The 13,022-nt window shown below is 48.8% G+C and overlaps 1 protein-coding gene across 1 annotated transcript in view; it reads right to left on the reverse strand.

Moving 5' to 3' along the window:
* exoc4 (exocyst complex component 4) overlaps positions 1-13,022 on the reverse strand; it is a 243,105-nt gene that overhangs the window by 28,037 nt on the left and 202,046 nt on the right. Inside the window, exon 14 of the mRNA XM_038996740.1 lies at positions 11,795-11,973. Within this exon, the coding sequence (XP_038852668.1) occupies positions 11,795-11,973 (179 nt within the window). The remainder of the gene's footprint in view (positions 1-11,794; positions 11,974-13,022) is intronic.

Here is a 13,022-nt window from a genome sequence, read left to right on the forward strand (position 1 = left end):
GTAGGGAGTAGGGTACTATCTACCCCTGATGTAGGGAGTAGGGTGCTATCTACCCCTGATGTAGGGAGTAGGGTACTATCTACCTCTGATGTAGGGAGTAGGGTGCTATCTACCTCTGATGTAGGGAGTAGGGTGCTATCTACCCCTGATGTAGGGAGTAGGGTGCTATCTACCTCTGATGTAGGGAGTAGGGTGCTATCTACCTCTGATGTAGGGAGTAGGGTACTATCTACCCCTGATGTAGGGAGTAGGGTGCTATCTACCCCTGATGTAGGGAGTAGGGTGCTATCTACCTCTGATGTAGGGAGTAGGGTACTATCTACCCCTGATGTAGGGAGTAGGGTACTATCTACCTCTGATGTAGGGAGTAGGGTACTATCTACCTCTGATGTAGGGAGTAGGGTACTATCTACCTCTGATGTAGGGAGTAGGGTACTATCTACCTCTGGTGTAGGGAGTAGGGTACTATCTACCTCTGGTGTAGGGAGTAGGGTACTATCTACCTCTGGTGTAGGGAGTAGGGTACTATCTACCCCTGATGTAGGGAGTAGGGTACTATCTACCCCTGATGTAGGGAGTAGGGTGCTATCTACCTCTGATGTAGGGAGTAGGGTACTATCTATCTCTGATGTAGGGAGTAGGGTACTATCTACACCTGATGTAGGGAGTAGGGCACTATCTACCTCTGACGTAGGGAGTAGGGCACTATCTACCTCTGACGTAGGGAGTAGGGTACTATCTACCTCTGACGTAGAGAGTAGGGTACTATCTACCTCTGATGTAGGGAGTAGGGTACTATCTACCTCTGATGTAGGGAGTAGGGTGCTATCTACCTCTGATGTAGGGAGTAGGGTGTTATCTACCTCTGACGTAGGGAGTAGGGTACTATCTACCTCTGACGTAGGGAGTAGGGTACTATCTACCTCTGACGTAGGGAGTAGGGTGCTATCTACCCCTGACGTAGGGAGTAGGGTGCTATCTACCTCTGACGTAGGGAGTAGGGTACTATCTACCTCTGACGTAGGGAGTAGGGTACTATCTACCTCTGATGTAGGGAGTAGGGTACTATCTACCCCTGATGTAGGGAGTAGGGTGCTATCTACCCCTGATGTAGGGAGTAGGGTACTATCTACCTCTGATGTAGGGTACTATCTACCTCTGATGTAGGGAGTAGGGTACTATCTACCTCTGATGTAGGGAGTAGGGTACTATCTACCTCTGATGTAGGGAGTAGGGTACTATCTACCTCTGATGTAGGGAGTAGGGTACTATCTACCTCTGATGTAGGGAGTAGGGTACTATCTACCTCTGATGTAGGGAGTAGGGTACTATCTACCTCTGATGTAGGGAGTAGGGTGCTATCTACCTCTGATGTAGGGAGTAGGGTGCTATCTACCTCTGATGTAGGGAGTAGGGTACTATCTACCTCTGATGTAGGGAGTAGGGTACTATCTACCTCTGATGTAGGGAGTAGGGTACTATCTACCCCTGATGTAGGGAGTAGGGTGCTATCTAACCCTGATGTAAGGAGTAGGGTGCTATCTACCTCTGATGTAGGGAGTAGGGTACTATCTACCTCTGATGTAGGGAGTAGGGTGCTATCTACCTCTGATGTAGGGAGTAGGGTACTATCTACCTCTGATGTAGGGAGTAGGGTGCTATCTACCCCTGATGTAGGGAGTAGGGTGCTATCTACCCCTGATGTAGGGAGTAGGGTGCTATCTACCCCTGATGTAGGGAGTAGGGTACCATCTACCCCTGATGTAGGGAGTAGGGTGCTATCTACCCCTGATGTAGGGAGTAGGGTACTATCTACCTCTGATGTAGGGAGTAGGGTGCTATCTACCTCTGATGTAGGGAGTAGGGTGCTATCTACCCCTGATGTAGGGAGTAGGGTGCTATCTACCTCTGGTGTAGGGAGTAGGGTGCTATCTACCCCTGATGTAGGGAGTAGGGTGCTATCTACCCCTGATGTAGGGAGTAGGGTGCTATCTACCCCTGATGTAGGGAGTAGGGTGCTATCTACCTCTGATGTAGGGAGTAGGGTACTATCTACCTCTGATGTAGGGAGTAGGGTACTATCTACCTCTGATGTAGGGAGTAGGGTACTATCTACCTCTGATGTAGGGAGTAGGGTGCTATCTACCTCTGATGTAGGGAGTAGGGTACTATCTACCTCTGATGTAGGGAGTAGGGTGCTATCTACCTCTGATGTAGGGAGTAGGGTACTATCTACCCCTGATGTAGGGAGTAGGGTACTATCTACCTCTGATGTAGGGAGTAGGGTGCTATCTACCTCTGATGTAGGGAGTAGGGTACTATCTACCCCTGATGTAGGGAGTAGGGTACTATCTACCCCTGATGTAGGGAGTAGGGTGCTATCTACCTCTGATGTAGGGAGTAGGGTACTATCTACCCCTGATGTAGGGAGTAGGGTACTATCTACCTCTGATGTAGGGAGTAGGGTACTATCTACCTCTGGTGTAGGGAGTAGGGTGCTATCTACCTCTGATGTAGGGAGTAGGGTACTATCTACCTCTGATGTAGGGAGTAGGGTACTATCTACCTCTGGTGTAGGGAGTAGGGTACTATCTACCTCTGATGTAGGGAGTAGGGTGCTATCTACCCCTGATGTAGGGAGTAGGGTGCTATCTACCCCTGATGTAGGGAGTAGGGTGCTATCTACCCCTGATGTAGGGAGTAGGGTGCTATCTACCCCTGATGTAGGGAGTAGGGTACTATCTACCTCTGATGTAGGGAGTAGGGTACTATCTACCCCTGATGTAGGGAGTAGGGTACTATCTACCCCTGATGTAGGGAGTAGGGTGCTATCTACCCCTGATGTAGGGAGTAGGGTGCTATCTACCTCTGATGTAGGGAGTAGGGTACTATCTACCCCTGATGTAGGGAGTAGGGTACTATCTACCTCTGATGTAGGGAGTAGGGCACTATCTACCTCTGACGTAGGGAGTAGGGTACTATCTACCTCTGACGTAGAGAGTAGGGTACTATCTACCCCTGATGTAGGGAGTAGGGTACTATCTACCTCTGATGTAGGGAGTAGGGTACTATCTACCTCTGATGTAGGGAGTAGGGTACTATCTACCTCTGATGTAGGGAGTAGGGTACTATCTACCTCTGGTGTAGGGAGTAGGGTACTATCTACCTCTGGTGTAGGGAGTAGGGTACTATCTACCTCTGGTGTAGGGAGTAGGGTACTATCTACCCCTGATGTAGGGAGTAGGGTACTATCTACCCCTGATGTAGGGAGTAGGGTGCTATCTACCTCTGATGTAGGGAGTAGGGTACTATCTATCTCTGATGTAGGGAGTAGGGTACTATCTACACCTGATGTAGGGAGTAGGGCACTATCTACCTCTGACGTAGGGAGTAGGGCACTATCTACCTCTGACGTAGGGAGTAGGGTACTATCTACCTCTGACGTAGAGAGTAGGGTACTATCTACCTCTGACGTAGGGAGTAGGGTACTATCTACCTCTGATGTAGGGAGTAGGGTGCTATCTACCCCTGATGTAGGGAGTAGGGTACTATCTACCTCTGGTGTAGGGAGTAGGGTACTATCTACCTCTGATGTAGGGAGTAGGGTACTATCTACCTCTGATGTAGGGAGTAGGGTACTATCTACCTCTGATGTAGGGAGTAGGGTGCTATCTACCTCTGATGTAGGGAGTAGGGTACTATCTACCCCTGATGTAGGGAGTAGGGTACTATCTACCCCTGATGTAGGGAGTAGGGTGCTATCTACCTCTGATGTAGGGAGTAGGGTACTATCTACCCCTGATGTAGGGAGTAGGGTACTATCTACCTCTGATGTAGGGAGTAGGGTACTATCTACCTCTGGTGTAGGGAGTAGGGTGCTATCTACCTCTGATGTAGGGAGTAGGGTACTATCTACCTCTGATGTAGGGAGTAGGGTACTATCTACCTCTGGTGTAGGGAGTAGGGTACTATCTACCTCTGATGTAGGGAGTAGGGTGCTATCTACCCCTGATGTAGGGAGTAGGGTGCTATCTACCCCTGATGTAGGGAGTAGGGTGCTATCTACCCCTGATGTAGGGAGTAGGGTGCTATCTACCCCTGATGTAGGGAGTAGGGTACTATCTACCTCTGATGTAGGGAGTAGGGTACTATCTACCCCTGATGTAGGGAGTAGGGTACTATCTACCCCTGATGTAGGGAGTAGGGTGCTATCTACCCCTGATGTAGGGAGTAGGGTGCTATCTACCTCTGATGTAGGGAGTAGGGTACTATCTACCCCTGATGTAGGGAGTAGGGTACTATCTACCTCTGATGTAGGGAGTAGGGCACTATCTACCTCTGACGTAGGGAGTAGGGTACTATCTACCTCTGACGTAGAGAGTAGGGTACTATCTACCCCTGATGTAGGGAGTAGGGTACTATCTACCTCTGATGTAGGGAGTAGGGTACTATCTACCTCTGATGTAGGGAGTAGGGTACTATCTACCTCTGATGTAGGGAGTAGGGTACTATCTACCTCTGGTGTAGGGAGTAGGGTACTATCTACCTCTGGTGTAGGGAGTAGGGTACTATCTACCTCTGGTGTAGGGAGTAGGGTACTATCTACCTCTGGTGTAGGGAGTAGGGTACTATCTACCCCTGATGTAGGGAGTAGGGTACTATCTACCCCTGATGTAGGGAGTAGGGTGCTATCTACCTCTGATGTAGGGAGTAGGGTACTATCTATCTCTGATGTAGGGAGTAGGGTACTATCTACACCTGATGTAGGGAGTAGGGCACTATCTACCTCTGACGTAGGGAGTAGGGCACTATCTACCTCTGACGTAGGGAGTAGGGTACTATCTACCTCTGACGTAGAGAGTAGGGTACTATCTACCTCTGATGTAGGGAGTAGGGTACTATCTACCTCTGATGTAGGGAGTAGGGTGCTATCTACCCCTGATGTAGGGAGTAGGGTACTATCTACCTCTGGTGTAGGGAGTAGGGTACTATCTACCTCTGATGTAGGGAGTAGGGTACTATCTACCTCTGATGTAGGGAGTAGGGTACTATCTACCTCTGATGTAGGGAGTAGGGTACTATCTACCTCTGGTGTAGGGAGTAGGGTACTATCTACCTCTGGTGTAGGGAGTAGGGTACTATCTACCCCTGATGTAGGGAGTAGGGTACTATCTACCCCTGATGTAGGGAGTAGGGTGCTATCTACCTCTGATGTAGGGAGTAGGGTACTATCTATCTCTGATGTAGGGAGTAGGGTACTATCTACACCTGATGTAGGGAGTAGGGCACTATCTACCTCTGACGTAGGGAGTAGGGCACTATCTACCTCTGACGTAGGGAGTAGGGCACTATCTACCTCTGATGTAGGGAGTAGGGCACTATCTACCTCTGACGTAGGGAGTAGGGTACTATCTACCTCTGATGTAGAGAGTAGGGTACTATCTACCTCTGATGTAGGGAGTAGGGTACTATCTACCTCTGATGTAGGGAGTAGGGTGCTATCTACCCCTGATGTAGGGAGTAGGGTACTATCTACCTCTGGTGTAGGGAGTAGGGTACTATCTACCTCTGATGTAGGGAGTAGGGCACTATCTACCTCTGATGTAGGGAGTAGGGTACTATCTACCTCTGATGTAGGGAGTAGGGTACTATCTACCTCTGATGTAGGGAGTAGGGTACTATCTACCTCTGATGTAGGGAGTAGGGTACTCTCTACCTCTGATGTAGGGAGTAGGGTGCTATCTACCTCTGATGTAGGGAGTAGGGTGCTATCTACCTCTGATGTAGGGAGTAGGGTGCTATCTACCTCTGATGTAGGGAGTAGGGTACTATCTACCTCTGATGTAGGGAGTAGGGTACTATCTACCTCTGATGTAGGGAGTAGGGTACTCTCTACCTCTGATGTAGGGAGTAGGGTGCTATCTACCTCTGATGTAGGGAGTAGGGTGCTATCTACCTCTGATGTAGGGAGTAGGGTGCTATCTACCTCTGATGTAGGGAGTAGGGTACTATCTACCTCTGATGTAGGGAGTAGGGTACTATCTACCTCTGATGTAGGGAGTAGGGTACTATCTACCTCTGATGTAGCGAGTAGGGTGCCATTTGAGACGCAGATCTAGAGTACATGCTGTTTGAAGGCAGGAGAAGCATGGCTGCCTCCGATTTGAACTAACGCAAACGTGAAACTGACCTGCAGATCACTGGAGACACACACACACACACACACACACATACACACACACACACACACACGAGACACACACACACGCAGGCACACACACACGCAGGCACACACACACACGAACACACACGCCACACACACACACAGGCACACACGAGACACACACACACGCAGGCACACACACACACACACACGAGACACACACACACGAGACACACACACACACACACGAGACACACACACACGCAGGCACACACACACACAAAGGCACACACACACACAAAGGCACACACACACACACACACACACACACACGAGACACACACACACGAGACACACACACACGAGACACACTGGAGCAAAGACTACAGTCGGCCTGTTATAAAATAATCACCATCAACTGCCCACTGAACGCAGCTATTGAAGAAATAAAGATGCACATGTATAGACATAACATAGTTAATCCATAAGGCAGGAGGAGGTGTGGTATATGGCCATTATACCACGGCTAAGGGCTGTTCTTCAGCACAACACATTGCAGAGTGTCTGGACACAGCCCTTAGCCGTGGTATAATGGCCATATAACACAAACCCCCCAATTAGAGCAGTAAAAAAATTAATGTTTTGTCATTCCCGTGGTATAAGGACTGATATACCACAGCTGTCAGCCAATCAGCCTCCAGGGCTCAAACCACCCAGTTTATAATAGGGCGTATACCACGGGTATGACATAACATTTATTTTTACTGCTCTAATTACGTTGGTAACCAGTTCATAATAGCAATAAGGCACCTCAGGGGTTTGTGATATATGGCCAATGTATCCCGGCACTCCACATTGCGTCATGCTTAAGAACAGCCCTTAGCCGTGGTATATTGGACATACCACACCCCCCCTCACGCTTTTTGCTTAAATATACCACAGCTGTCAGCCAATCAGCAGTCAGGGCTCGAACCACCCAATTTATATAAAAAATAAAACACTCACTCACACAAACAGATGAATGAAACATTAAAACACATGACATGACAGCCAAGACAGAAATGACAGCCAAGACAGACATGACAGCCAAGACAGAGATGACAGCCAGACATACATGAAAGACATGACAGTCAGACAGACATGAAAGACATGACAGTCAGACAGACATGACAGTCAGACAGACATGACAGTCAGACAGACATGACAGCCAGACAGACATGACAGCCAGACAGACATGACAGTCAGACAGACATGTCAGTCAGACAGACAGACAGATAGCCAGACAGACAGTCAGACAGACAGACATGACAGTCAGACAGACATACATGACAGTCAGACAGACATGATAGACAGACAGACATGACAGCCAGACATACATATAGCTAGACAGACAGATAGCCAGACAGACAGATAGCCACAGACAGATAGCCAGACAGAAAGATAACTAGACAGACAGATAGCTAGACAGACAGACAGCTCGACAGACAGACAGCTAGACAGACAGCAGACAGACAGCTAGACAGACAGACAGAGAGACAGATAGCTAGACAGACAGACATCTAGACAGACAGACAGACAGATAGCGAGACAGACAGACAGCTAGACAGACAGACAGACAGATAGCTAGACAGACAGACAGACAGATAGCTAGACAGACAGACAGAGAGACAGATAGCTAGACAGACAGACAGCTAGACAGACAGACAGACAGATAGCGAGACAGACAGACAGCTAGACAGACAGACAGACAGATAGCTAGACAGACAGACAGACAGATAGCTAGACAGACAGACAGATAGCTAGACAGACAGACAGATAGCTAGACAGACAGACAGACAGACAGCTCAACAGACAGACAGCTCAACAGACAGACAGCTAGACAGCTAGACAGACAGACAGACAGACAGACAGACAGACAGACAGACAGAGACAGATCCAGTTTTTAGAAACCTACACATACAGCTGTTCTCAACAGAAAGCGGCTATCACGTCGGCAGGTGCCCTCAGTGTGCGTGTTGTGTGTTGTGTGTGTGTCAACTCAGGTAAATATTGTCTGAGAGGATTAGGCGTCCAGAGCGGCGCCCAGATGGGCGATAAGACCCTCGCCCTTGCCACCCTCACGGCCAATCACCATTAGAGTACACACACACACACACACTGGATGACCGCTGTCTCTCTGTCATATCAAACACACACCATGCACACACGATTGTTTAATCAAATTAAGATTAAATTAAGATTCAGCAGCGTCTTGACAGAGGCAGTGTGTATTTATCATGCTAATCTTCTCCCTGCCTTATCCCTGCCTCTGTGTGTGTCTCTCTCTGTGTGTGTGTTGTGTGTGTCTCTCTCTCTGTGTGTTGTGTGTGTCTCTCTCTCTGTGTGTGTGTGTGTCTCTCTCTCTGTGTGTGTGTGTGTCTCTCTCTCTGTGTGTGTGTGTGTCTCTCTCTCTGTGTGTGTGTGTGTCTCTCTCTCTGTGTGTGTGTGTGTCTCTCTCTCTCTGTGTGTGTGTGTGTGTGTGTGTGTGTGTGTGTGTGTGTGTGTGTGTGTGTGTGTGTGTGTGTGTGTGTGTGTGTGTGTGTGTGTGTGTGTGTGTGTGTGTGTGTGTGTGTGTGTGTGTGTGTGTGTGTGTGTGTGTGTGTGTGTGTGTGTGTGTTTTACAGATGCAGCCCAGCCACAGACATTGGGAGGTGATTATAGGAAATGTCCATCTTAGAGTGATTTCTCTGGGTCGATCTACCTCCTGCATACGAGGCTGGGCATTGTCCGTTTACATGTTATATTTAACCTTTACTTAACTCAGTTAGTTAGTCAGTTAAGAACAAATTATTATTTACAATGACGGCCTACCCCGGCCAAACCCAGACAACACTGGGCCAACTGTGCGCCGCCCTATCTGACTCCCAATCACGGTCGGTTGTGATACAGCCTGGAAACGAACCAGGGTCTGTAGTGATGCCTCTAGCACTGAGATGCAGCGCCACTCCTTTGGGGGGCCGATGTTGGTTGTGTAAATAACTTGGCTGATAGATTAACAGTCAGCTCTAATGTAGCCAGTATAGCAGAGCATCAGCGTGCTGTACCAGCTGTATATGGAGGTTCACAGATCACACATTAACTCTGCTTACGCCGGTCCCATGTTAGTCCAACAGTTATGGCTCTTAATATGATTCAATTCAGAATACATCTGTTGGCACTAATATCACTCCATAGTGCTCTGCCCTCCTCTTTTAAACAACGCTCCAACTGAAAAACACAGGAAGGACAATGACACCGCAGTCCCACACTTCCTGCCTGAAACAGCCCTATCAGAGAATGAGGAGAACAACAGAAATAAGCTTGGTGTTTAATGCATGTAATGTTGATAGTTAATTATCCAATACATTAAATCAATCAATCAAGTGATGTGGTTTCACGTAAACACTTTATGCATCGTAATGCTTTAAGGTAGAAACCTCAATGACTAAACTCTATGACTCTGGTCCTGTCTGTCTCAAGGTCGTTCATTCGTTCCACTACCGTGGAGGAACACGGGTGGTACAGGACCTCGCCACACTCCAAAGGACAGCCGGCCCGACTGAAAGACTCCTTCATCTAGCACGGCCATCACACCGCAGAGAGAGAAGAAAACGTGTACGAGTCGAGGAAGACAAGAGAAAGAAAATGACTTGTCCATACCTGACTGGCTCTGTAATATGAAATCCAATTTAGGGAAGAAGGGGGAAACGGAGAGATAAGAAGAAGGGAGTTTTTTTTCTCTCCCTCCGCCGCCCCGCGCCGAGCCCCATCAACCTAGGCAAACACTAAATAATGAACAATACTGTGGCTGTCCCGCCACGATAAAACACACTCCATTAATGCCACTCGGCAGAATTAATGATAATTATGCCACGTTTGCCGCCCGTTCTCTTATTGAATTCTTATCTGAGCTGCCGAGGAGGAATGAATAGCGCTCCCACTGTCTCCCCCCCCCCCAAAAAAAACAATAGAAAGAAAATCCCTCATTTAAGTCGTTCAGAAAAGGGAAGTTCACAGAGGAAATTGGAACTTTTATAGGTGTAAAATTAAGGAGGTGACATGGGACGCAACAGAGGAAGAAGTCACTTTCATGCTCTGGAACAGGTGATCACAACACTGAGTTTAAGATGGGCTGTGTCCTTTCTACGTGTGTGTGTGTGTGTGTGTGTGTGTGTGTGTGTGTGTGTGTGTGTGTGTGTGTGTGTGTGTGTGTGTGTGTGTGTGTGTGTGTGTGTGTGTGTGTGTGTGTTCTGATGATGACAATGGAACACACAGCCATTATCACTGATAAATGAGGTCTCTGTAAAGACAGTGAGTAAAAGGTCTTTGACAGTTCTGAAACCAACCACACACACTTCCAGGGCTAATTAGAGCGTGTATAAAGTGGTGTTTGTGTCTGGAAGCCCTCCTACCTGGCTCTAATTAGACGGTGGTAATTCACTCAGACAAACTCTTCATGACAGAGAGGAAAACTACTGCTGTGTGTGTGTGTGTGTGTGTGTGTGTGTGTGTGTGTGTGTGTGTGTGTGTGTGTGTGTGTGTGTGTGTGTGTGTGTGTGTGTGTGTGTGTGTGTGTGTGTGTGTGTGAGACTGAGAGAATAAATAACTTCAGCTACTAATCATGACTGTTCAGGTGTCAGACTACAGTGTGTGTACATATACATGCCATTGGGAGTGGATGTGTATACTAGTGGCAGTATGTACAGTCATTAGAACAGACGTTGCACAGTCCATGTTAGCATTATGGAACCTCTGCTTGTGTTGTATACTGTTCATTCATTGGCTGTGTAGGACAGGTGTTGAACAAGCAGCCCTTCAGTCCACACACACACACCTCCCCCCCGCACCCTCCTCACGCACATCCCACCAACCCTGCATGAATGCAAGCCATAAGGTGTGTGCCCCTGCCTCTGTGCGCGCCTGCCTCTGTGCGTGCGCCTGCCTCTGTGCGTGCGCCTGCCTCTGTGCGTGCGCCTGCCTCTGTGCGTGCGCCTGCCTCTGTGCGTGCGCCTGCCTCTGTGCGTGCGCCTGCCTCTGTGCGTGCGCCTGCCTCTGTGCGTGCGCCTGCCTCTGTGCGTGCGCCTGCCTCTGTGCGTGCGCCTGCCTCTGTGCGTGCGCCTGCCTCTGTGCGTGCGCCTGCCTCTGTGCGTGCGCCTGCCTCTGTGCGTGCGCCTGCCTCTGTGCGTGCGCCTGCCTCTGTGCGTGCGCCTGCCTCTGTGCGTGCGCCTGCCTCTGTGCGTGCGCCTGCCTCTGTGCGTGCGCCTGCCTCTGTGCGTGCGCCTGCCTCCTTGATTTATTCCCAGATAAATTGTCCTGATATGACCCATACCAGCTCACTGTCTGTAAACTGATTTAACTTGTAATATATGCTGGCTCCTTTCCTGTTTCAAATTTGTTACGGGGAACGTATATATTTCCCAAATTGACCTTCTCCTGTAACATACAGTATATATATATGTAACACATGTAAGCCCTTTACTATTGCCCTTCTGCGCGCGCGCACCTGGCTCTGCGTGTGTGTGTGTGTGTGTGTGCGTGCGTGCGTGCGTGCGTGCGTGCGTGCGTGCGTGCGTGCGTGCGTGCGTGCGTGCGTGCGTGCGTGTGTATACTCACTGGCGGCGTGGGGCAGGTTGATGAAGAAGCCTTTGAGTCTGGAGGCCAGCCACTCCATGCTCTCCTGCAGGTTGGCCAGGGCCTTCAGGTCGCTCACGTCACGCAGGATCTCGTTCTGCGGGATCAGCTTGTCACCCAGGTTACCCGTCAGCACCTCTGACTCCTTGGCAAATGCCGCCCTGGATCGGTGGGAATGGAGGAGAAGAGAGGAAACGAAAAAAGTTATATTAGACAAAAATCTGTCAATTTGACATGTTCTAGACAGGTTCTAAAATGGTCATGAGAGTAGTTAGAACGAACTGCCTGATATTCAAACAAGGGCTAGCCTGGTCCCAGATCTGTTTGAACTAACTGCCTGATATTCAAACAAGGGTTAGCCTGGTCCCAGATCTGTTTGAACTAACTGCCTGATATTCAAACAAGGGTTAGCCTGGTCCCAGATCTGTTTGAACTAAGTGCCTGATATTCAAACAAGGGCTAGCCTGGTCCCAGATCTGTTTGAACTAACTGCCTGATATTCAAACAAGGGTTAGCCTGGTCCCAGATCTGTTTGAACTAAGTGCCTGATATTCAAACAAGGGTTAGCCTGGTCCCAGATCTGTTTGAACTAAGTGCCTGATATTCAAACAAGGGCTAGCCTGGTCCCAGATCTGTTTGAACTAACTGCCTGATATTCAAACAAGGGTTAGCCTGGTCCCAGATCTGTTTGAACTAACTGCCTGATATTCAAACAAGGGTTAGCCTGGTCCCAGATCTGTTTGAACTAAGTGCCTGATATTCAAACAAGGGCTAGCCTGGTCCCAGATCTGTTTGAACTAACTGCCTGATATTCAAACAAGGGTTAGCCTGGTCCCAGATATGTTTGAACTAAGTGCCTGATATTCAAACAAGGGCTAGCCTGGTCCCAGATCTGTTTGAACTAAGTGCCTGATATTCAAAGAAGGGCTAGCCTGGTCCCAGATCTGTTTGAACTAAGTGCCTGATATTCAAACAAGGGCTAGCCTGGTCCCAGATCTGTTTGAACTAAGTGCCTGATATTCAAACAAGGGCTAGCCTGGTCCCAGATCTGTTTGAACTAAGTGCCTGATATTCAAACAAGGGCTAGCCTGGTCCCAGATCTGTTTGAACTAAGTGCCTGATATTCAAACAAGGGCTAGCCTGGTCCCAGATCTGTTTGAACTAAGTGCCTGATATTCAAACAAAGGCTAGCCTGGTCCCAGATCTGTTT

The sequence above is a fragment of the Salvelinus namaycush genome, chromosome 6, assembly GCF_016432855.1.
Source record: "Salvelinus namaycush isolate Seneca chromosome 6, SaNama_1.0, whole genome shotgun sequence".
Classification (NCBI taxonomy): Eukaryota; Metazoa; Chordata; class Actinopteri; order Salmoniformes; family Salmonidae; genus Salvelinus; species Salvelinus namaycush.